At 40.9% G+C, this 24,386-nt stretch overlaps 1 protein-coding gene across 1 annotated transcript in view; it reads right to left on the bottom strand.

Moving 5' to 3' along the window:
- Positions 1–8,304: 8,304 nt before the first annotated feature.
- LOC127456496 (uncharacterized) overlaps positions 8,305–24,386 on the bottom strand; it is a 77,554-nt gene continuing 61,472 nt past the window's right edge. The window contains exon 3 of the mRNA XM_051725023.1: positions 8,305–9,061. Within this exon, the coding sequence (XP_051580983.1) occupies positions 8,368–8,907 (540 nt within the window). The 5' untranslated portion in view covers positions 8,908–9,061 and the 3' untranslated portion in view covers positions 8,305–8,367. The remainder of the gene's footprint in view (positions 9,062–24,386) is intronic.

The raw sequence follows: 24,386 nt of genomic DNA, 5'->3' as shown, positions 1-24,386 counted from the left end.
TCTCTTTCACCTGCTTTTCTGTACAGGATGCCCTCATCACTGATATGCAATTTAGACCACTGTCTCAATAGAATCCTTACATCTGCTGTCTCTGTTTTGAGTGCTTGTCTGGTCGGCTGCTGGTTATCGACTTTGAAATGTAGGTCTCGATCTGTTCTGTTGAGAGAGGCTTGTCTACTGTGGGCACAGAAACATCATTCATCATCAATTTGTAGAACATGCATGTCTGCTGCAGTGGCCCAGACCAGTGGGGCGTCCTTTTTCACTAACACTCCCTGAACAGAAGCACTGATGACTTCTTGACTCACCCCTTTTGTGCACTGCTCCATGAACTGGTTAATGATGAGTGGCATTCGAGAAAGGCCATCAGCATTGTTTTTACCAGGGTGGTATTTTATGGAGAAATTGAAATCTGCCAGTTGAGCCACCCACCTGTGACCTGTGGTGTTGAGCTTGGCTGTTGAAAGGACATAGGTCAGTGGGTTGTTATTGGTATATAATTTGAAGTGTGGAGCATGATAGAGATAATCACGGAAGTGCTCACATATAGCCCATTTTAGTGCTAGGAATTCTAGCTTCCCTGAGTGCATGTGATAATTTTTTTTCAGGAGGGATTAGGGTTCTGGAGCCATATCCAATCACAACCATCTTGCCCTGTTGCCTATGGCACTGCACCTAGCCCCTCTTGTGATGCATCACAGTGCAGAATTTAAGGTTGGGTGAGATCTGGGTAACCTAAGATTGGTGGTGGAATCAGCTTGTCAATGAGAAAGTTCAGTGTCTCTTGATGGGTTCGAATCCACTGTATGGGCATGTTAGAGAAGAGGTTATCTTTGCGTCGGTCAGTGGCATTTTTTCCTTTACCCCTTTTCTCTACAGGTGCTTTATCAAATGGGAATGACAACAGCTGGTATAGGGGGGGCTTCGCCAGTCTGGAACCAGGTATGTATGCACAGTAATATGAGAGAAATCCAAGCATTTTCCTTAAGTCACCTACAGTATGGGGGAACTCTTTCTTTTAAGGCTTGCACTGGGGCCACTTCAGCAGGGTCCACTGTATATGCTTCACCTCACACCAAGCACCTGAGAAATCTCACTTTTCTAAGACCTCACACTTATGTGGGCTGAGTTTTACTCCGTGCTGTTGGTATCTCTGCAAGACTGCTCTGATGTGGTTGACATGGTCTTCAAAACTTGGGCTATTAACAAAGTTGTAATTGAGATAGGTTGACATATTATGTCCCTAAGGCCTACCAGACACTCTTCCATTCTCAGTTGAAATTCAGCGGGTGCTGAACTGAGGCCAAAGGGAATCTTGTTCCAATGGTATAAACCCCAAGGTGTTATGAAGGCAGTGAGAGGTTTACTTACCTCATCTAGAAACCCTTGATGGTAGGCTTTTCCTTGATCCAACACTGAAAACCAGGAACTGCCTATAAAAGAGTCAAGCATATCTTGGATTCTTGGAATCAGATTTCGGTCAGGTACTGATTTTCTGTTCAATTCTTTGTAATCACAACATGTAGATATTCTTCTACTTCCTGATTAGAGCCCGACCGATATGGGATTTTTGAGACCGATACCGATTTTAGAGAGGGAAAATTCACCGATTATCGATATGGTGGCTGATATATTTAATTTTTGAGCTGGAATGAAAACAGACCTTTTCTATGTGGATTTTTCACCGATTTTGCAACGATATGACTATGCAAAGGTAGAAGGCTGCTTTCTTAAACAAATATTTTTATCAAAGAATATTTGACATTATTATTATACATTTTCAACAAATTCTAGAAATGAACACTGAGAAAATAAAGAATAAATAAAAATACAATAAACAGCTTAATAAACATCAGTACTGTATGTTTAGTATAAGTCAATTGCTGACCATTTAAATAAAGAATAAATAAAAATAAAACAAATAGCTAAATAAACATCAGTACTGTTTAGTATCAGTCAAATGCTGACCATTAAAATAAAGAATAAATACAAATAAAATAAATAGCAAAATAAACATAAGTATTACTGTTTAGTATCAGTCAAATGCTGACCATTAAAATAAAGAATAAATAAAAATAAAATAAATAGCTAAATAAACATCAGTACTGTATGTTTAGTATCAGTCAAATGCTGACTATATTAATACTGCCGAGTCAAGATAAACACAGGTTCAGGGGAAACTTTCAATGGTGGAAAACCAGACTTCTAAATATTACATTTTATAAATGCAACGACTGGAATTATTCGGTTGAAGGGGGTACCAAACTGAATCATGAACAAAACAGTTTGGTAAATACATGTTTACTCATTAGCTTTCACTCAGCTGACAACAATGAAAGTAGCTACATTATTAGCTAGTTAGCAATAAGCTCCTTGTCACAGAGAGAAAAAGACGGACGTTGTTTAGTTTACTTTCCAGCATTGTGTCTCCCCAACTGGGTAACAACATAGCATGAAATCAACACTCAACAGACAAAATCCACCACCGCACCATTGTCTGTTGAGCTGCAAAAAGATGCTCTGATGTTTACCTTTCAATCTACTACATTACTGACTGCACTGACAAACTATAGCTGGCTAACAGCAAACAGACATGAGTAACATGGTTGTCAGAGACAAGGTTAATGTTATATTAGTTATATTGAAAAGGGAAAATGATGGGGTCACTGTTTATTAAGTTTCCAGTATGTATTTAACAGACTAGTTAACAACTTACCGTGATGACACCGCTAAACTCCACCCTGTCTGCAGAGCCACCGTCAGCTCAGCTCAGTAAACAATGGAGTCGGAGCACACTCTGCTGGACAAACTACGTTATGACACCAATTCTAAAGCATTGTTATATGTTCTGAAAAAAAGTTTTAAAATCTGCGCATATCGGTAAAATATACACTGATACAATATATCGGTGAAAGGCTAATATCGGCCAACCAATATATAGGTCGGGTACTATTCCTGATGTAATGGTTTTGGGACTGACATATATGCTTTCTTCACAGGTGTGGTGTCATGGAGTGTAATATGCAGGTTCAAGGAGGAGATACTGCCGACATCATCCTCAACAAAAGCGAAAGCATGACACTCTTCTCTTAACAACTGCCTCACCATTTCTCTCTGTGCACTACTCAGATGATCTAGGTTGACAGGAGGGTTCCACTGGTCAGGCTTTTGTGTCTTTGGGTTGTTGTTACTTCCACTTTTCTCCAGTTCAGTCGGGTTTGTATCAGTTTGTTAACTGTGGTTTTTTCATTATCACTGAGGGTCTATTCAGTTGTCACAGGGAATACAGACTTTATTATTTGGAGATGACCCAGGACTGTGCGACGATCAAGGGTGACATCATACTTGTTAATATTGACAACTGGCACTGGCACATACAAGGATCTGTTTACAGGAACAGTAACTAGTCCTTCATTGATGGTGACCCCCTCTGGCAGCACAGGCTCATCATTCGGGACAAATAAAAGGCTTTGGCACTTCAACTGGGATCCTGAGATTAATTTTCTTTTTCCCTGTGTGTACAATGCTCACTACAATGCGATTATCTGTGGTCTGAATTAACTTAAGCATTGATTTGGCGGTTTTGAATGTCACAGAGAAAGATCTGCTTACTTCACAGACTGTTTCTTTTTCTGACTTTTGTCCCCTCTTTCCACTGAGAACTGCTTCAATTACACTGAATCCAATTATGGGCTGTTCTGCGACATTTGGGTCACATGATACGAGGATGGGTACGAACAGTGGCTGTGCAGAGCTCAAGTTTGGGTCTAATTTGAATTCAGCTTCTATCCAGCCCAAGAACGGTATTTCTGTTTGATTTGCAGCCAGCCCAATCAATGTACCAGACGGTAAAATTTCATCAAGGGGTTTCACTGCACGATGAGGTAAGTGTAGCAAATTAGCTTAAAAAGGGAATTATTTATAATTAATTATAACTGGTTATAATTAATAATAAATATTTAGATTAGATCTTAGAATTAACTGTAGCAGAATCGATATTACAATTACTTGATCTGTCCGTCCAGCGAGCAGACAACATAATTATTTATCAATTCTAGGAAGATTACTTTCCTGGCCAAGGAACAATAGCCTTCCTACTTATACAGTGCTAGCAGTAGTTTAGCATGTAGCAAGGAGCAACATTCAGTGACTTTGAATTGTGAGCGGAACACAGAGACAATCAATTGTGAATATAAGGGATTTAATAAATGAAACTATAACTAACATACAAACAAACTAAGCAAAACATACATATATAGAATGAAGGAAAGTAAGGAAAAGAAAGAGAGAGAGAGCAAAGAAGGCAGTATTTCACGTCAGTTAACCACAACCTAAATGAGAATCATCAGAGGCACAATTCACCTTAAAAGGGGTTCAAACTTAAACGCGCGTCTAATCAGTTGTAAATGGTTACTTGCATTGGTTTGTTGCTGAATAAGAGTCTTGATGCGGTAGACGAGGTTCTCGACGATTTCTTTAGGAATGAGTTGAAGAAGTCCACAGGAAATCCACAAAGTTACTTGAAGGTAAACACTGCCAGAAGGTTAAACTCAAGAGAGAGTTTTGGAGTGTGTTGGTCTCAAGAAGAAGAGTTTTTGAGCGATGATTAGTGTGCACTCTGGAGTTTTGATAGTTCATTGCCGCACCCATTTTGTGGGTGGAGTGGCCAATCAGAGGCATGCATTTTGAGCGGGAGAAACATCCTTTGTCTCCGTTTATGGCCCATTCGCATTTTATTGCTGATCTGGACCGCTAGTGCAGCTTTTAATTCAAAACATAGTAAGAATTGTTCGATGCATTTCACGATCACATGGTGTACATTATTGTGTGAGAAATAAAGGGAAGATCATTTTGATACCAAGAAGGTAACCTCCAGACGATATTAAAGCAGAGATACACTCATACACTTGAATATAGGCATTTAACGTCTAACTAATACAAGTAAAGGGTTTTAACTAAGTTAATATAATAGGGGAATATACATACAACACATGCATATAGCAGATACATTTATAACTGCTTACTATGGCCTAAATAGAGAAAATGTCTTTAGGTGTGTGTGTGTGACGTGCATTGGAATTACTGAAGACAGACAACTGCTCTGGTGCCTGGCATGGGGGTCACCCATTATGGTGTGAGAAATAAAGAGAAGATCATTTTGATACCAAGAAGGTAACCTCCAGACGATATTAAAGCAGAGATACACTCATACACTTGAATATATGCGTTTAACGTCTAACTAATACAAGTAAAGGGTTTTAACCAAGTTAATATAATAGGGGAATATACATACAACACATGCATATAGCAGATACATTTATAACTGCTTACTATGACCTAAATAGAGAAAATGTCTTTAGGTGTGTGTGTGACGTGTATTGGAATTACTGGAGACAGACAACTGCTCTGGTGCCTGGCACGGGGGGGGTCATCCCCCTTTCTGTGGAATGTGTTTGAAGCTTGATGGAGACACTCCAGAGGCGACCTGTTTTAGCATCCTTTTGATAGTGATAAAGACCATCTGCAATTTAGCACCCATATAAATGTAAACGCGGAGGCCAGGTCAGTAATTTATATGCAAATGTCAAAAGGCTAAAAGGTTTTTTTTCAAACAAAGTGTAATTAGCCATCACTGATCTTACACAGACGTTACATAAGTTCACTTTTCTCCACTCCTCATTAACAAGACTTGCCTGGGCACCACTATCCCACAGAGCTTCCACCAGAACTCCATCCAGCCAATCTCCTGCCAATGAGGTCTACGAGTTTTGCGTGGTTTAGAAGAGGGATATACAGGTGCGTCTCAATAAATTAGAATGTCGTGGAAAAGTTCATTTATTTCAGTAATTCAACTCAAATTGTGAAACTCGTGTATTAAATAAATTCAGTGCACACAGACTGAAGTAGTTTAAGTCTTTGGTTCTTTTAATTGTGATGATTTTGGCTCACATTTAACAAAAACCCACCAATTCACTATCTCAAAAAATTAGAATATGGTGACATGCCAACCAGCTAATCAACTCAAAACACCTGCAAAGGTTTCCTGAGCCTTCAAAATGGTCTCTCAGTTTGGTTCACTAGGCTACACAATCATGGGGAAGACTGCTGATCTGACAGTTGTCCAGAAGACAATCATTGACACCCTTCACAAGGAGGGTAAGCCACAAACATTCATTGCCAAAGAAGCTGGCTGTTCACAGAGTGCTGTATCCAAGCATGTTAACAGAAAGTTGAGTGGAAGGAAAAAGTGTGGAAGAAAAAGATGCACAACCAACCAAGAGAACTGCAGCCTTATGATTGTCAAGCAAAATCGATTCAAGAATTTGGGTGAACTTCACAAGGAATGGACTGAGGCTGCGGTCAAGGCATCAAGAGCCACCACTCACAGACGTGTCAAGGAATTTGGCTACAGTTGTCGTATTCCTCTTGTCAAGCCACTCCTGAACCACAGACAACGTCAGAGGTGTCTTACCTGGGCTAAGGAGAAGAAGAACTGGACTGTTGCCCAGTGGTCCAAAGTCCTCTTTTCAGATGAGAGCAAGTTTTGTATTTCATTTGGAAACCAAGGTCCTAGAGTCTGGAGGAAGGGTGGAGAAGCTCATAGCCCAAGTTGCTTGAAGTCCAGTGTTAAGTTTCCACAGTCTGTGATGATTTGGGGTGCAATGTCATCTGCTGGTGTTGGTCCATTGTGTTTTTTGAAAACCAAAGTCACTGCACCCGTTTACCAAGAAATTTTGGAGCACTTCAGGCTTCCTTCTGCTGACCAGCTTTTTAAAGATGCTGATTTCATTTTCCAGCAGGATTTGGCACCTGCCCACACTGCCAAAAGCACCAAAAGTTGGTTAAATGACCATGGTGTTGGTGTGCTTGACTGGCCAGCAAACTCACCAGACCTAAACCCCATAGAGAATCTATGGGGTATTGTCAAGAGGAAAATGAGAAACAAGAGACCAAAAAATGCAGATGAGCTGAAGACCACTGTCAAAGAAACCTGGGCTTCCATACCACCTCAGCAGTGCCACAAACTGATCACCTCCATGCCACGCCGAATTGAGGCAGTAATTAAAGCAAAAGGAGCCCCTACCAAGTATTGAGTACATATACAGTAAATGAACATACTTTCCAGAAGGCCAACAATTCACTAAAAATGTTTTTTTTTATTGGTCTTATGATGTATTCTAATTTTTTGAGATAGTGAATTGGTGGGTTTTTGTTAAATGTGAGCCAAAATCATCACAATTAAAAGAACCAAAGACTTAAACTACTTCAGTCTGTGTGCGTTGAATTTTATTTAATACACGAGTTTCACAATTTGAGTTGAATTACTGAAATAAATGAACTTTTCCACGATATTCTAATTTATTGAGATGCACCTGTAATTAACACGGTTTTTTGGGTCACAAGGCACAGCTGTCTGTTCTGGGTGACTAAGTGGGGACTCTGACTTATGGGCTACTGAGGGTCCCATCACAGCAACCCTCTACCATTTCCCTGCTGCTCCCTAGGTTGTCGGCAGCCTCTGGAGAGGTGTCCCTCTTGACCACATTTAAAGCAGTGCCTGCATTGCTCACCAACCTGTGCCTCCTGACATGCTCTGCATTCCCGTAGTCTGTTTCTGTCAGCAGTGGTATCTCTTTCTGTTCTCCCTCGTGTTTATTTTACTCCACAGTCTCACCCACCATCTTTTTCATCTCTAAGACCTCTGCTCTGAGTTGTTCAATTAGTTGGCTGGTGCCTAAATCTGCCTCCTCACATCTGCTCTGACTCTTTTTGCTGTTCAGGGTTGAGTTGCATTTAACTGTGGCAGCCTTTGGGTCCTTATCGGGCTCTGGGCAACTTTGAGGAGGTAATCTGGGCTCATGGGAACACTCATAGGTTTGTATTTCACAGAGTCTGGGGGGTCTATTCATGACAGCCTTTTTCAACTTTTGTTGATGTTCCTGTTCTAGATTTGCAGCCTCATTTACTCTTTCTATCAACACTTCATCTGTGACACTTTCTAAGGTAAGGTTTGAGCTGCAATTTCACTGCATCATTTAACAGTCCAGTCCCTATAGTGCGGAGGAATTTCCTTTGAATTAATTCTGGGCAAAACTGTTCATCTTCATCTTGCTCACTTAATTTCCATAACAGCTTTTCTCTGAGTTCAATTCCTCTAAACAGGAAATTCTGTGCTGATTCTTTAGAATCTTGTGAAATGTTAATTCATCTGTGCAGTACATCTGAGGAGGAGTCAGCCTTGAAGTCACCTTGAGAGTGAAGCCCTGTTTGATTTCGAGCATATCCCTCAAATGGAGGCCTGGGCTCACTGCACATGTCACAGCTTCAATGATTTCTGCCTCCGGGTGGCCCTTTCACTGTTCTGACTCAATTTGGTTCATAAGGCTGGTGTAAAAGTTTTTCACGCTGCCCTGCTTCCCCAATCTGTCCACAGATCTGAAACTCCTTCCTCAGAGTCACTTCTGGTAACATAGGTGGTGACATCGTAGTAGCTCTCGTCTCCTGTCCTAACACACTGGCCCTCAGTCTTTGCTCTACTGCTGCAATCTCCCCCTCAAGTGATTGTCTAGCCTCAGATTGCTCCTGTTGTAACTTGGAGTATTTCTCTTTCAGTATATCTAACTCATTTGGCTCATTCTGTACAGTCTTTGTCACACCAGGGTTTGGCTGATTTAAGGAATTAACAAAGGACAGAAGATCTTCAAGATACTGCAGAAATAACTTGTTGTCCTCATCCTCTTCTATGTCATCCAAAGTCTTCTCCACTAGCCTGTTGAGGGCACGTCTACTTTTGCTCTCAAACCCTCCTGTAGGCTCACTGCATTTCAGGCGTTGACAGACAGAAATGAGGTCTGGAGCATTCAGTGTCAGCAGCACTTGGCTTACTTTGTCCTGCAACTCCTCCATGCTTGCTGTTTGTTGTCTAAGTTCATCTCTGGAGCTCACTCACTGTAACATGCAGCTCTTGGCTGTGGCTTGCCAAAATATGTAGCACTTCCCAGAATGAAAACACATTGGCTCACAGGGTGGCTACATATTACTTGTTTATTTCTTGCAATTTCTGCAAAATATAATAGGAATATCAGTATTTGTGGCAACGCTCCATTTCAACATGTGAACTGTTCATGCAGAGTCTCACTTTTTTATTTATTTTTTTATTCATGTATTCAAATGCAGATATGTCAAATATCCGATTAGAAGCACAAATGTCTCAAATACAACAAAACAATGAACACAATACTAGATGAAATAATAATGCACACAGCATATGTCTCTTACAATAATAAAGGTATCAAATGCATCAGTTTACAGTGCATCTCACTTTTGCATAAAAATATTCACTTGCATCAACAAAGATTGACTATATTTGTGTGGAAACTCTCTATAGAAACAAGTTGAGTTTCTGACTCAAACTCAGCAACTAATTAACTCACTACCCACCAATGTGTAAATATTCAAGTACTCCACTTACGGTGTATATTACGTGTATAGAAACAGATATATGCATTTAACATCAAAACGATTTATATTTAGAACATTACTGCAATAGTTTACACATTTTCACCAGCTTACCTGAAAAATATAATAGGAATGTCAGTAACAGTAGCGTCATGGTTGCTTGTGTAACCTCCGTTCCCTGATGGAGGGAACGAGACGTTGTGTCGATGTAGTGACACTAGGGGTCACTCTTGGGAGCCCGAGACGCCTCTGGTCTTTGATAAAAGGGCAGTGAAAATTGGCGAGTGGTATTTGCATGCCACTCACCCGGACATACGTGTATAAAAGGAGCTGGAATGCAACCACTCATTCAGGTTTTATGCTGAGGAGCCGATATAAGGTCCGGCCATTTCAGCGGGTAGTTCAGCGTTTCGTTCAGCGTCTCGTTCCCTCCATCAGGGAACGGAGGTTACACAAGCAACCATGACGTTCCCTATCTGTCACTCACTCAACATTGTGTCGATGTAGTGACACTAGGGGTCCCTATGCGAAACGCCACAATTGGCTGAACTGTGTTACGTGAACTGGCGGTGTGTGGTGGGCAGACTACTGTGTGCCTCATAGCCAGCACACCAGGTCGACACGTAACCTCCCCCAACATAGTTATGAGTGTCGAACGGCCCTTTGGGGACAAGTCGACTACCCAAAAGATAGAGACAGGCTAACCCAGTCGTGGCCTCTTTTCCCCTTCTTTTTTCCACTCCCTAAAAAAGAAGGGGGATTATCCGACTGGGCCGCCAGGTCTAGTCGGGGGGTGTCCCTCCCAAGGGGAAGACACAGTGGAGACCACACCTCGCCCAAGGAGGGGGGGGGATATTTAATGGAAGGATACGTCACATGGTCTTTCCAACCATGTGGAGAGTCTTCAAGGTAGATCCTGCCCAATGGGGGAGGAGTTACTACAAACATGGAGACTGGGGCAGAGGAGCTCTGCCCAAGGAAGATGCAGTTTGCCAACAGGGAAACAGATTAGCGGAAGATATATATCGCATGGGGTTAGCCTTACAGGAAACCGCCACATGCGGAGCACCTACCCCAGAACAGGACTCTTAGTTAGCAGGTGTACTGGGCCGGCAGCGAATCTCTCCGAAACCTCGACTGCCACAGGGCTCGGAGGAAGTCAACCAGGGAACAAACTTGTGAAAACTACTGGGAATTAATGGCGCACGTCTTCAGCTCATAAGGAGGTGGAAGGCGCTATGTGGAAGCGATACACCCGGCCGGCTATCCCGGGCTTATCCACTTGTATTGCATGCCACTACCTGGGAAGAAACCGGTTCCACCCGGGATAGCCGGCCGGGTGTATCGCTTGCACATAGCACCTTCCACCTCCTTCCACTCTGCCCAAGGAAGACGCAAACTGCATCTTCCTTGGGCAGAGTCCCTCTGCCCCAGTCTCCATGTTTGTAGTAACTCCTCCCCCATTGGGCAGGATCTACCTTGAAGACTCTCCACATGGTTGGAAAGACCATGTGACGTATCCTTCCATTAAATATCCCCCCCCCTCCTTGGGCGAGGTGTGGTCTCCACTGTGTCTTCCCCTTGGGAGGGACACCCCCCGACTAGACCTGGCGGCCCAGTCGGATAATCCCCCTTCTTTTTTAGGGAGTGGAAAAAAGAAGGGGAAAAGAGGCCACGACTGGGTTAGCCTGTCTCTATCTTTTGGGTAGTCGACTTGTCCCCAAAGGGCCGTTCGACACTCATAACTATGTTGGGGGAGGTTACGTGTCGACCTGGTGTGCTGGCTATGAGGCACACAGTAGTCTGCCCACCACACACCGCCAGTTCACGTAACACAGTTCAGCCAATTGTGGCGTTTCGCATAGGGACCCCTAGTGTCACTACATCGACACAATGTTGAGTGAGTGACAGATAGGGAACGTCATGGTTGCTTGTGTAACCTCCGTTCCCTGATGGAGGGAACGAGACGTTGTGTCGATGTAGTGACACTAGGGGTCACTCTTGGGAGCCCGAGACGCCTCTGGTCTTTGATAAAAGGGCAGTGAAAATTGGCGAGTGGTATTTGCATGCCACTCACCCGGACATACGTGTATAAAAGGAGCTGGAATGCAACCACTCATTCAGGTTTTATGCTGAGGAGCCGATATAAGGTCCGGCCATTTCAGCGGGTAGTTCAGCATTGTGGCAGAAGGGACACAATGTCTCATTCCCTCCATCAGGGAACGGAGGTTACACAAGTAACCATGACGTTCCCTATCTGTCACTCACTCAACGTTGTGTCGATGTAGTGACACTAGGGGTCCCTATACGAAACGGCACAATTGGCTGAACTGTGTTACGTGAACTGACGGTGTGTGGTGGGCAGACTACTGTGTGCCTCATAGCCAGCACACCAGGTCGACACGTAACCTCTCCCAACATAGTTATGAGTGTCGAACGGCCCTTTGGGGACAAGTCGACTACCCAAAAGATAGAGACAGGCTAACCCAGTCGTGGCCTCTTTTCCCCTTCTTTTTTCCACTCCCTAAAAAAGAAGGGGGATTATCCGACTGGGCCGCCAGGTCTAGTCGGGGGGTGTCCCTCCCAAGGGGAAGACACAGTGGAGACCACACCTCGCCCAAGGAGGGGGGGGGATATTTAATGGAAGGATACGTCACATGGTCTTTCCAACCATGTGGAGAGTCTTCAAGGTAGATCCTGCCCAATGGGGGAGGAGTTACTACAAACATGGAGACTGGGGCAGAGGGACTCTGCCCAAGGAAGATGCAGTTTGCGTCTTCCTTGGGCAGAGTGGAAGGAGGTGGAAGGTGCTATGTGCAAGCGATACACCCGGCCGGCTATCCCGGGTGGAACCGGTTTCTTCCCAGGTAGTGGCATGCAATACAAGTGGATAAGCCCGGGATAGCCGGCCGGGTGTATCGCTTCCACATAGCGCCTTCCACCTCCTTATGAGCTGAAGACGTGCGCCATTAATTCCCAGTAGTTTTCACAAGTTTGTTCCCTGGTTGACTTCCTCCGAGCCCTGTGGCAGTCGAGGTTTCGGAGAGATTCGCTGCCGGCCCAGTACACCTGCTAACTAAGAGTCCTGTTCTGGGGTAGGTGCTCCGCATGTGGCGGTTTCCTGTAAGGCTAACCCCATGCGATATATATCTTCCGCTAATCTGTTTCCCTGTTGGCAAACTGCATCTTCCTTGGGCAGAGTCCCTCTGCCCCAGTCTCCATGTTTGTAGTAACTCCTCCCCCATTGGGCAGGATCTACCTTGAAGACTCTCCACATGGTTGGAAAGACCATGTGACGTATCCTTCCACTTAAATACCCCCCCCTCTCTTTGGGCGAGGTGTGGTCTCCGCTGTGTCTTCCCCTTGGGAGGGACACCCCCCGACTAGACCTGGCGTCCCAGTCGGATAATCCCCCTTCTTTTTTAGGGAGTGGAAAAAGAGAAAGGGAAAAGAGGCCTCGACTGGGTTAAGCCTGTCTCTATCTTTTGGGTAGTCGACTTGTCCCCAAAGGGCCGTTCGACACTCATAACTATGTTGGGAGAGGTTACGTGTCGACCTGGTGTGCTGGCTATGAGGCACACAGTAGTCTGCCCACCACACACCGTCAGTTCACGTAACACAGTTCAGCCAATTGTGCCGTTTCGTATAGGGACCCCTAGTGTCACTACATCGACACAACGTTGAGTGAGTGACAGATAGGGAACGTCATGGTTACTTGTGTAACCTCCGTTCCCTGATGGAGGGAATGAGACATTGTGTCCCTTCTGCCACAATGCTGAACTACCCGCTGAAATGGCCGGACCTTATATCGGCTCCTCAGCATAAAACCTGAATGAGTGGTTGCATACCAGCTCCTTTTATACCCGTATGTCCGGGGGAGTGGCATGCAAATACCACTCGCCAATTTTCATTGGCCTTTTATCAAAGATCAGAGGTGTCTCGGGCTCCCAAGAGTGACCCCTAGTGTCACTACATCGACACAACGTCTCGTTCCCTCCATCAGGGAACGGAGGTTACACAAGTGACCATGACGTTATATAGCACTCAAATCTTGAGTCTCCAAAAACACGTGCTAAAATGTTATTTGTTGATTTTTCCTCTGCTTTCAATATCATCCATCCACATATTCTGTCCCCAAGATTGGTGACTGAATTTACCCTAGATGGAGGAGTGATTTTGTGGTGGTTGGACTTCTTAAATTGTAGAGTTTAGTGCAGATGTGGTTGCTTCTTGTCTGACAAAGTGATTACTGGTGTAGGTTTATCTTGTATACAAATGGTTGTATTAGCTCTTTCCAGGGTGATATCTGATCAAATTTGTAGATGATACAGAGTAAGCCAATCTACTCCAGGTGAATGACAGTCATGGATCTATTTTTGATTTTTTTGAGTTTATTTTTTGGTGTTAAACTTTTAATCTCCTTCTTAATACTTCCAAAACAAAGGAGATGTGCATAGATTTTAGGAAAGCGCCCTCATCGCATCACCAATATTAACCACATTAACTCTGGAGCATTTTTGGGCTGCCGCCTGCAATTTCTCACACTCAAATTTAAAAGCTCACTATTTACACATACTGTGGACTTTTAAGGTTTTTTTTTTTTTTTTTTTTGTCCTAAATTTATAAGCAAATAATTCTGGTTCTGTTCACGCCATCTCCCTCCAAAAAGTGTTATTTTATTGCAGCAAGAACTAGAAAAAAAGAATGTTACCTTCCATCATAAAATGACAAAACTTTAGTTAAAAATGCATTTTAGCCCTCACAGATGTGCTTGTTGACATAGTGTGCTTCTCATTTTCTAAATTGTGCATCTTCGGAGGAAGCTTACTGAGGACGCTTGAGCGAGGAAACACAGGAGCAATCTATGTGGAAGACTTTTTGGTCAAAGCACCTAACACACATATTAATTCTCCTCCCCCTTCACATCTGACACAATAGTTTTAATTCATGAATCACCTTTGCAGTTTAAATAAACCATAACTGACACATAATTAAACAGTGCATCTTGAATTATTTGGATTTATCATGAATATATTAATAAATAAAGTTTCAATAACATAACGTCAAGCGCACCGAGGTACCGCAGCTGCGCAAAAACGCACTCTGAAGTGATGCGCGAGTGAGCAGGACATTTCATTTTACAAATCCATCTTGCTTTGATTCCACGGTCCTCGTTTCCTTTCCTCATTTCCTAAGAAGGTGGACCTAGGAAGCGAGGAAAGGAAGCAAGGAAAGGAAACAAGGATCCACAATTTTAGAAATGAGAAGCACCCATAGACATTCAGTGTAATTTTCAGTTCATGCACCACCCTCTTTGTTTCATCAAATATCTCAGCCCCTGAATGGTAGGGCTGTCAAACAAAAATTAGAATTTCGAATATTCATCAAATTTAAGGAAAAAATGCACATTCGAATGCTAAAACTGTGTATTCGAATTTTGGATTTGTGCCAAGCACTGATGATGACTTCAAATCGATCGCATTCTTGCACTAAAAAAGTCTAGACGCAGCGCAACAAATACAGTTTAACAAAATGCAGTTGTCTCAAGATGCTTTTAAAATGTATTTTTAATTAGACACAGCATCTAAAAAACAGCGCTCCTGCATGAGACGCTGAATAAAAAAAAACAAAGACATACATCTAGCTTGCGTTTACATAGAAAAACAAATTGATGGTTCCAATAGCATTCGGTATAAACAGCCCCTTACAGTAGGTGGAGGCACTTGGCTGTTCCATCTTGCTCAATTATAAGCATTTCTCAGATTAAGTAATGAGTTTTTTTAATGCTTTGTCATGAAAGATGTTCAACTTGGAAATGTCTGTCTGTCTCGAGATCCTTGTGTTTGGTTCCATTCTGTTGTGTTCCGTCTGTCTGAACAGCCCCTGGCCTGGGCTCATAGTCTGAGCCGCTTCACCACGAGTTCAGCCGAATACCACTACTATCTGGGAATTTTGCTACCCTACATACTGTACTAAATAAAAACAATGTGGTATTTTGCTGTTATTATGAAGCTTGAGTCGGGGGTGGTATACCGTGGCATCAGTAAGTGTAACACCATGTGTACTGTATACTGAAGCGTTTACCCCCCTAATTTTACTTTTGACTTAACACTTGAGAATATGGACTGACTAAAACTTTTTATTCATTTATTTTATGCACATTAGTTGAAAATGAAATGCTCTTTTTTAACAGCCCGGAATGTTCTTTGCAATAATATAATGGTGTTTTATCGTTTATGTATTTAATGCACCCTCTTGTGGACTAAGGAAAACTGCCAAAGGTAAAAGAAGATATAAAGTTTTTAACTATTTGGGCAACAGCAGTGATCGGTGCATAAAAGAGACGTTTGTATTTGATGTCTTACAAATATCATATTTCACTTTTTAAAATCTTTCAAAGTGTGGTATTAGGGCAACAAAATAAAGAATGAGAATGAGAGCTTTCATTTGATATATGATTTGTCTACTTAAGTGCTATTTGAAAGACATTTATATTCATATTAATATTTCTACCACTAGGTGAAATGACTATCTGAAAAGTTCCGATTTTAAGCTTTCAAACGATACCCCATATGCCTGACTTATGTACTTGGAAACTTGCACATTTTAAGTGTAAACATTTTGTGCAACATAGCGGCCCCTTTTGGACCTGCCAGAGGGTACGCAGAGTTGAAGAGGTTAAAGGAGAGCCAGTTCAGATGGTTACAAAGTATAAATACCTTGGAGTTGTTTTAGATTACAAGCTGGAGTGGGATAGATGGACCGAAGCCATCAACAGCAAGGGACAAAAAGTTGGTTTCCTTCAATATAAATGCCTCAATATTGAATATGTTTTTCATTGCTTTTATTGAGTGTCATGGCTTTTTGTATCATCTGCTGGTTTGGTAATGCTGTGTTGCACAAAAGAATTCGCTTAGGAAAATGTTAACTACTGCAAGAAAATTGCTTGTTTATCCCATGACCAGTCTGGAACAAATATCCAAAACCATATTTCTCAGAAAAGCTTAGAAAATTGTCTTAGACCACAGCACCCATTCTTTTTTAGGAGTTGGAGATATTACGGGGATAAGTAAAGAAAACTACTACTACTACTACAGTATTATATTGCTACTCTCTATGAAATTTCCATTTGTTGATCACAACAGTCTCACATTATGAATAGCTCTTATCTGCTTCATACCTTAAAAATGTTCACAAGGAGTAGGCTATCTGTAATTGTTTTGAACTGTTACACAAGCCATGATATTCTACAAGAGATGGCGCCATCCTGCTGTTAACAATAAGCTTGCAAATTTGTATGCTGTGGATAAGAAAGTCTGACAGTGTTTAATAGCTGCACAGGTTGAGGGTCAGTGTTATGAGGAGGAAGGCGTGGCTGGGCCGTAAGGGTGCAGGGCCAACGCTGAGTCACCTAATCAGCGGGAGAGGGAGATAAAGGGGAGCCGGAGACACCAGTTCGAGAGAGAGACACACGCGGCCGCTGCATGTGTGTGTGTCTATGCATTTAATTTTATGTTTCAGTTCTTTTATGTCATTAAAGTTATGTTGACTGTTCTGCCGGTTCCTACCTCCTCCTTAACCATTCTGAACCTGTTACTCTGGTGCCGATACCCGGGAAGGAGGAGGGATGCACTGTCGCGGAGTCCTCACCGCTGCCATCTGCCAGGGGATAGAGGTGTCACTGCCATCTGCCAGGAGATGAAGGAGCAGCTGCTGTCCACCAGGGAGTGGGGGAGCTCACTGCCTTCCACCAGGAAGTGGAGGACTCACTGCCGTCCGCCAGGGGAGGAGCGGCTGTCGTCCGCCAGAGGGCGGAGGAGTGGCTGAAGACCAGGCAACAGCATGTCTGGGGACTGGCAAGCAAGTTTTCTCCCTCTCCTCTCTCTCTGTCTCTCCTACTCACTCTTTCTCTCTCCCTTCTCCCTCCCCTCATCTCTCCCCAGGCTCCCAGGAGGCAGGGAGGACTATCGGGTGGTGGAACAGCCAGAAGGGCAGCATCTCCCCTCTAGTAAGCCAGTCTGAATGGCGCCCCGGCCTGAATCGGGCAGTGGAGTGTGACGAGGAGGAGGACGTGGCTGGGCTGTGAGGGTGCACAGCCAGCACTGAGTCACCTAATCAGCAGGAGAGGGAGATAAATGGGAGCCAGAGAAGCCAGTTCAAGAGAGAGAGACACATGCAGCTGCTGTGTGTGTGCATCCGTGTTTAATGTTATGTTTCAGTTCTTTTATGTCATTAAAGTTATGTTGACTGTTCTGCTGGTTCCCGCCGCCTCCTTGCCCATCCTGAACCCATTACAGTCTGCTTCATCAGATAATTAAAGATAAAAAAAAAAGAACAAAAAGATTTTTTTTTTTATGGTTATCAAACAATGTTGTATGATGTAACAGCTGATTTTTCAAATTCAGGTCATGTCATGCACCATTTAACAATCTCACCACTGACGCATTTTATCAACACGTAAACTTTAATATTTTATGAAGTTATGGGTGTTTATCTGCGACCACATCATCTCCACCCTACAGCTGCGCTTCAGTCTTTCTGGCACCCTTATGTTTGCCTCACACGTCAGCACTGTATTTTCCATTACAACAGTGGGGTTTCCCTCTAACATCAATAATTTTGACTGAAGGTTCAATACAATTGTCAATGGTGTCTTTAAAAGGGTATTGTTTAAACTGGTGTGAAAAAGCATACATGCTAAAGATTTTGTGACCATGGCTGTCTTTCTGGCAGACCTCACATTTTTGACATAAGTGTAAATAAAATTAATACTACACTGTTCTTTTAACAAAAGGACTAAATTACTTAACACAACAATCCATCTAAAACAGCATTCTACAAGACCTTCAAGGCTGATCATAATATTTGAACCAAACATAAATAAATTAACATTGTACTGATTTTTTAAACACTAGTACTACACTCTTTAAAAAAAAAAAAAAAAAAAAAAAAAAGGTAGAATGAATTAACTTTTATGGAGTTTTCATACATGTTTTGAATGTAAAATTAAGAGTTTATAAAAAGTTAATTTCTTGAATTTAATTTCTTAATGATTGTAAATTTTCCAGAATGCATCTCTGATATATGTTATGTGTTATGTATAAGCAAGACATACTGAAACAACATGCTGATAACTTTTTATTTCAACAGTATGTAGTAACAAGCTTCACAGAAATAAGGACGATGAAACAGTATAACACATAATCAAGTATTCAGAAGAGTTTCTACATCAGTCTGTCTTTCTGTAAAATCTAAATAAATCTTTTCTCCAGTATAAGGTTTTATGTTTATCCTTGTGTGTGCGTGTGTTTGAACTAAACTAAACTAGTTTATTTGATTAGTTTTTATGTCTAGTACAAGTAATAGTTTAAATGAGTAAACGATGTAAATGTTAGGGGCCAATGTTTAAGCAAAATTATTTTGTATGAACTGTAAGATTAATGACAAAAAGTCTTTGAAGTCCATCCTGAATTAACTGCAGAAGTTCACGAGTTTCTATCCAAAATGTTTCTATCCAGCACATTTCTGAAAATACGAATTGTTGCGCATTTCCATCCACTACATAATGCGCATTATCATGAGGGAGCCGCCTCGTCAATGGAGCAGCTGAATCACCTCTTTCTGCTTTGGGGACAGTTTTATTTGCAAGATTGAAGCAAGTACTCTAGAAAATCCACCTCCTCCTAGCGCCAGGGTTGGGAGGGTTACTTTTGAAATGTATTCCACTACAGATTACAGAATACATGCTGTAAAACGTAATTTGTAATGTATTTAGTAAGATTACTCAAGGTCAGTAACGTATTCTAAATACTTTGGATTACTTCTTCAGCACTGGTAGATTTTTTTCACTTGTTTTGACTATAAAAACTCTGCCAGTACAGTAAGACAAAATACACGTTAAAAATACATTCTCTGAAAAACCTAAATATCGTATGCATTGTTGTTTCTAAAACAAGATCAATCTAATTGATCTTGTTTTAAGGATTTTTAGATATTTTTGCAGGAAAACAATACAAAAATTATTATCAAGAATAAGATTTTTGCCCTAATATCAAAGGTGTTACTAAAAAAAAAGAAATAATGATCCAACGTGAACTTTCTTGATAAAAAAAAAATAAAAATCGTGCCTGGTAACGTGCATGTAAAACGGCTAGATATAGCATTTTAGCTTAGCGTAAAGCTGACAATTTACACAAGGTTTATTTCTATTTCTTCTGCTCCAAACTTCAAACTTACTTCTCTGTCTGCTCATATGAATGTAACATCATAAGAAAGTGTTTCACCGCTGTTCAAATGCACTTTTATATATGTATAAATGTTTTCAGAATCAGAACCAGAATGAGCTTTATTGCCAAGTATGCTTACACATACAAGTAATTTGTCTTGGTGACAGGAGCTTCCAGTGTACAACAATACAAAAGCAGCAACAAAACATTTAAAAAATAATTAAAATTGAATAAAAATAGATAAATATTGAAAAGAAAAAAGTATATGTAGAATACACAATAGACTATATATATATATACTGTATATGCAAATGTAAATACAAATCGGTTATGTACAGTGCAAGGGAATGTAATGGCAGAAGAGGTCTGAAAGGACTAAATATTAAATGAAACAAATTACAATAAAATGCAAAGTAATCTCTTCAGTAATCAAAATATTTTTTGAATGTAACTGTATTCTAATTATCAATGATTTAAATTGTAACTGTAGTGGAATACAGTTACTTGTATTTTGTATTTTAAATACGTAATCCCGTTACATGTATTCCGTTACTCCCCAACCCTGCCTAGCGCATTCAATTTTAAGCAAATTTAGAAAGTTTATTTGCATATCAAACATTTCCATTTAGGATTTCTTATGCACAATTTCAAAATGTGCATAAAATAGTTGGATGGAAACCCACCTATAGATGCATTGTCCTTTGTTATATTGCTGATAAAGGCTTTAGCTGGCAATTAATTTGATTGTCTATGTTTTCCATTTTAAGAGAGTGTAGTCTATCCTTTGACCAAGATGATACAGGCAGAGGTCAGTGAGGTGCATCACAGTTCGACAGGAAGCTTGCTAATGTTGAATCTATATCCAATTATCAACAGAGAAAGAGGGTAAACAAAGAAGAAATAGAAATGAAGAATCATGTTATCTGGCAGCAACTCTACAGGAATCGTCAAACCTGCAGGAACTTCAGTTAATGTTCACATCAACCATCAGAATGATGAAAAAATTTGATTCAGTGATTTCGACTGTGGCATGATTGTTGGTGTATTTCTGTAACTGCTGATCTCCTAGGTTTTTTCACACACAACAGTCTCTAGAGTTTACTCAGAGTAGTGCAAAAAACATAAAGTGAGTGGCAGTTCTGCGGACATAAATGCTTTGTTGATGAGAGAGCTCAGCTGAGAATGGCCAGACTGGTTCGAGCTGACAGAAAGGCTACTGTAACTCAGACAATCACTCTGTACAATTGTAGTGACCAGAATGGCATCTCAGAATGCACAACACGTTGAAACTTGAGACAGATGGGCTACAACAGAAGACCATGTCGGGCACTTTATTAGGACCATAGTGTTCCTAATAAAGTGCTCAGTGAAATATTCTACAATCAACTGAAAATGTATTAAAGGTGCACTTAGTACGTTTTGTTCATGTCATCTTGCACTTACACTGACACCTAGGGGAATGGATGCAGCTTCATTAAACCTCAATAGTTTTCAGTTAAAGATGCCATTATCGAATGCATTATAAAGCATTCACAGTCAGCCATGTCAAATTTAATCCATGAGTGAAAGTGTCCAATAACAAGGCAGTTACCTAGATTAAGCGAGTAGCATTCAGCTGGTCATGACATGGCAGCCCCCATGAGAGCACCCTCTCCATGTCTTCATCTCATGTCAGTGGTCATGATTTTATATGTTTCAAAACTTCAATTAATTAGTATTAAAATCTTTTTAAATGAAGAAAAAAAATACTGAAAGCACTTTTAATCGATGATGTATGTTTCTGTTTAAGCCATTAATCTGCATTATTTCAGCTTCATTTTGATTTTTTTTTTTTTTTTTTTTTTTTTTGCAAATTACTGGTGTAGAACTACACTGCTATTAATTCTGTATTAATCCATTTCACCTCACCATGATCTCACTTTCAAAGAATGCAACAATGTGCTGTATGAAGTAGAAACATCTTTAAGTGTCATGAACATGAGGTATGAACACACCCTCTTAATAGACACTAAACTTCTACATATTTCTCTTCTCAGACACTGTCTGAAAAATGAGACCCATTACTGCACTTGTGCCTAGATCTGAGAGAGAACAGACAGAAAGTCTGTGAAATTCAGCAGTAAACAATTAGAAAAGTTAATGTTTTTTCCCAGAAGTTGGCTGGTCAAAGAGCCTTGCCTCAAAATAACCCCCCACCCTTTAGGGCCTGGAAACACCGCCTAGAAAACATCACCTAATATAGACTAATATAAAAACAGAAATCTCTCTCATTTTCACAAAGTCAGTGGATAGAAACTTCAGTAGCAAAACAGATAAAAGTATAAAACTATAAAGTTTGGGAATCTACTATGTGGCAGATGTGTACATGAGATCCATCATTTTGCCTCTACAGTAGTGCAGATGCTGTTGTTTCACAAGAGGTCAGTGATCAGAAACGAAAGCTCACCCAACACATTTGAAACTCACCAAAATATTAAGATCGGAGTGCCAGGGCAAATAGTGCAACTCTCTCCACTGACTCATTTAACTTTTTTTTTCTTTTTGTAACACAAAAGCCTTGATTGGTAGTTGGGCACGAAGGGAAAGAGATGTTTGTGCAAAAACATAAATACAATTTTTATTAATTACAAAGCAACATAAGAGACAAAGAGCAGGAATGGAATGCCAGTATAAATGAACATTTTCACACAACTTTAAGTGGATTGACATTTTCATGCAATCTCCAGGCTGCCACTTAGGCAGTGGCGGTTTTAGGGGGTGGCCTGTGGTGGCCTGGGCCACCCCTGAAATCTCATTGGCCACCCTGTGGCCACCCCAGAACTGATTGGTAGTTCATCATGTTCATCAACACAAGAATGAAGAACCATTAGAAACACCTGTCAATCAAAGATGACATTTCAGGTCATTTGTTGATTTAGAGCCACACTGACCCAGGGTCAGTTTTATATTTCTGACCATTATAGTAGTGGTGGGACTGAAGCTGTGTGAGCTGATCTTTGATCAGTGGGGGGAGGGGCAGGCCACGGGTGACCTGGCAGGTGCCACAGGTCGCGGGCAGCGGGCGCCATATCTGGAGTATAATGGTCAGTCAGAGGCACGAAGCTGACACGAGCTAGCGTCTACCTCCAACTTCCAATGAGTTGATGACGTTGATTTGTGGGCAAAAAGAAAGCTGTTATTTTAGAGGTATGTTCATCTAATCTAACGTTTACTTTATCCCGAATTTCCATGTGAATGTGAAAACATTTTTTCATTGTTACAGTAGCTAGGTTAAAGAGTAAGCTAGACCCTACACCACATTCAGCATGTTATCTTTATATCGACATGAAATATGAAATGCCATGTTTTCTGATTTAATGACGGAGGTGTGTAAAGCGTTTTACAGATGTATATGTTCAATAGCTATAAGTTACATATATGGCTAATCTGTGTGTGAAATGGAAGGGTTTGTGCTGTAACTGTACTTTAAATCTTTACATGAGTTATTTATGAGCTCTTTATGTGTATTATTGGTCAGTCTGACCAATAAAATCTTCAACGATTTTATACCTTATTTGACATTTTAAATATGCAGAGGCAGGGCAAATTGCACTTAAATGCCGCAAAGGATTTGACTAACTATTTTATTTGGTAATATTCAAAGTAATTGAAGCTATCAGAACATGTGGAAAATAAACCTGAGTAGACACTGTAAATAGAGTTTTGTTTTTTACTGTATTCAGAGCTCAATCTGCAATTTTGGGGTTTCCAGACAGACACCTATAAGCCCTCGTAGCCAATTTCAAACACTAATTTGTACCCAATTTAACAATATTTCTGCTGGACAGTGCAGTTATAGCTAATAAATGAATGAATAATTGATTGAATGATTGACTGAATTGCGCCTCAATCAGTTATCACCTGTACTTGTATCTCTTAATGATTATACACTATACCTGATGTTATACGAAGATTCATTCTCTACAATGAGAATAGCTCTTAAAAATGTGGAACTGACTTTTCCTAAACAATTACTGGTTTAAAAATGGATGTTATGTTAAAATAACCAAAGATTCCCAGAAACTGTAATAGGTTGAAATAGAACAGGAATAGAAAACTGTCAAATGTCAAAACAACAGTCTGATATTGAATACAAACAATTCAGTGAATGCTAACATGAGTTTAAGAATTCATTTATTCTACATGTGTAGATGTTGAAGCAAAGCGATGTGATATTTACACATTTTGATCATGTGCCATTTAGAAAGTTTCTCCCGGTATCGCCACCCCACACTAGGTCTATGCCCCATCTTGGCCACCCCAGTACAAATGTCCTGGATATGCCACAGCACTTAGGAATGGCATTGGGATGTAGTGTTGACGTGTGTTAAAAAAAATAAAAAAGTCAGAGCACATCAAAGTTTTATGCAAACTTGTCCATGTCATGTCCATGCCCAACGCAAAAGTAGAAGCAAAGTTTTAGTGGCACAGTGGAAAGGTTTTTAAAGTAAGAGATAAATGACACAAGCTTACTTTACAGCCTCAGTGTTTTACTGAAGCATACACTTGCATTGCTATAATTTTTCCTTGTGGGGACTGAATTAATCAAGAAGGCTTGTATAGTTATTACAAAGGAAAAAACAAAGTACTGTATTATAAGATAAGACTTAAAAGGAAGCCTCTTTAGCATTAAGCATTAAAAGAAAATCCTAAAATTAAGCC

Source organism: Myxocyprinus asiaticus, chromosome 18 (genome assembly GCF_019703515.2).
Source record: "Myxocyprinus asiaticus isolate MX2 ecotype Aquarium Trade chromosome 18, UBuf_Myxa_2, whole genome shotgun sequence".
In the NCBI taxonomy this organism is placed as follows: Eukaryota; Metazoa; Chordata; class Actinopteri; order Cypriniformes; family Catostomidae; genus Myxocyprinus; species Myxocyprinus asiaticus.
This window is presented reverse-complemented; position numbering and strand designations above follow the sequence as displayed.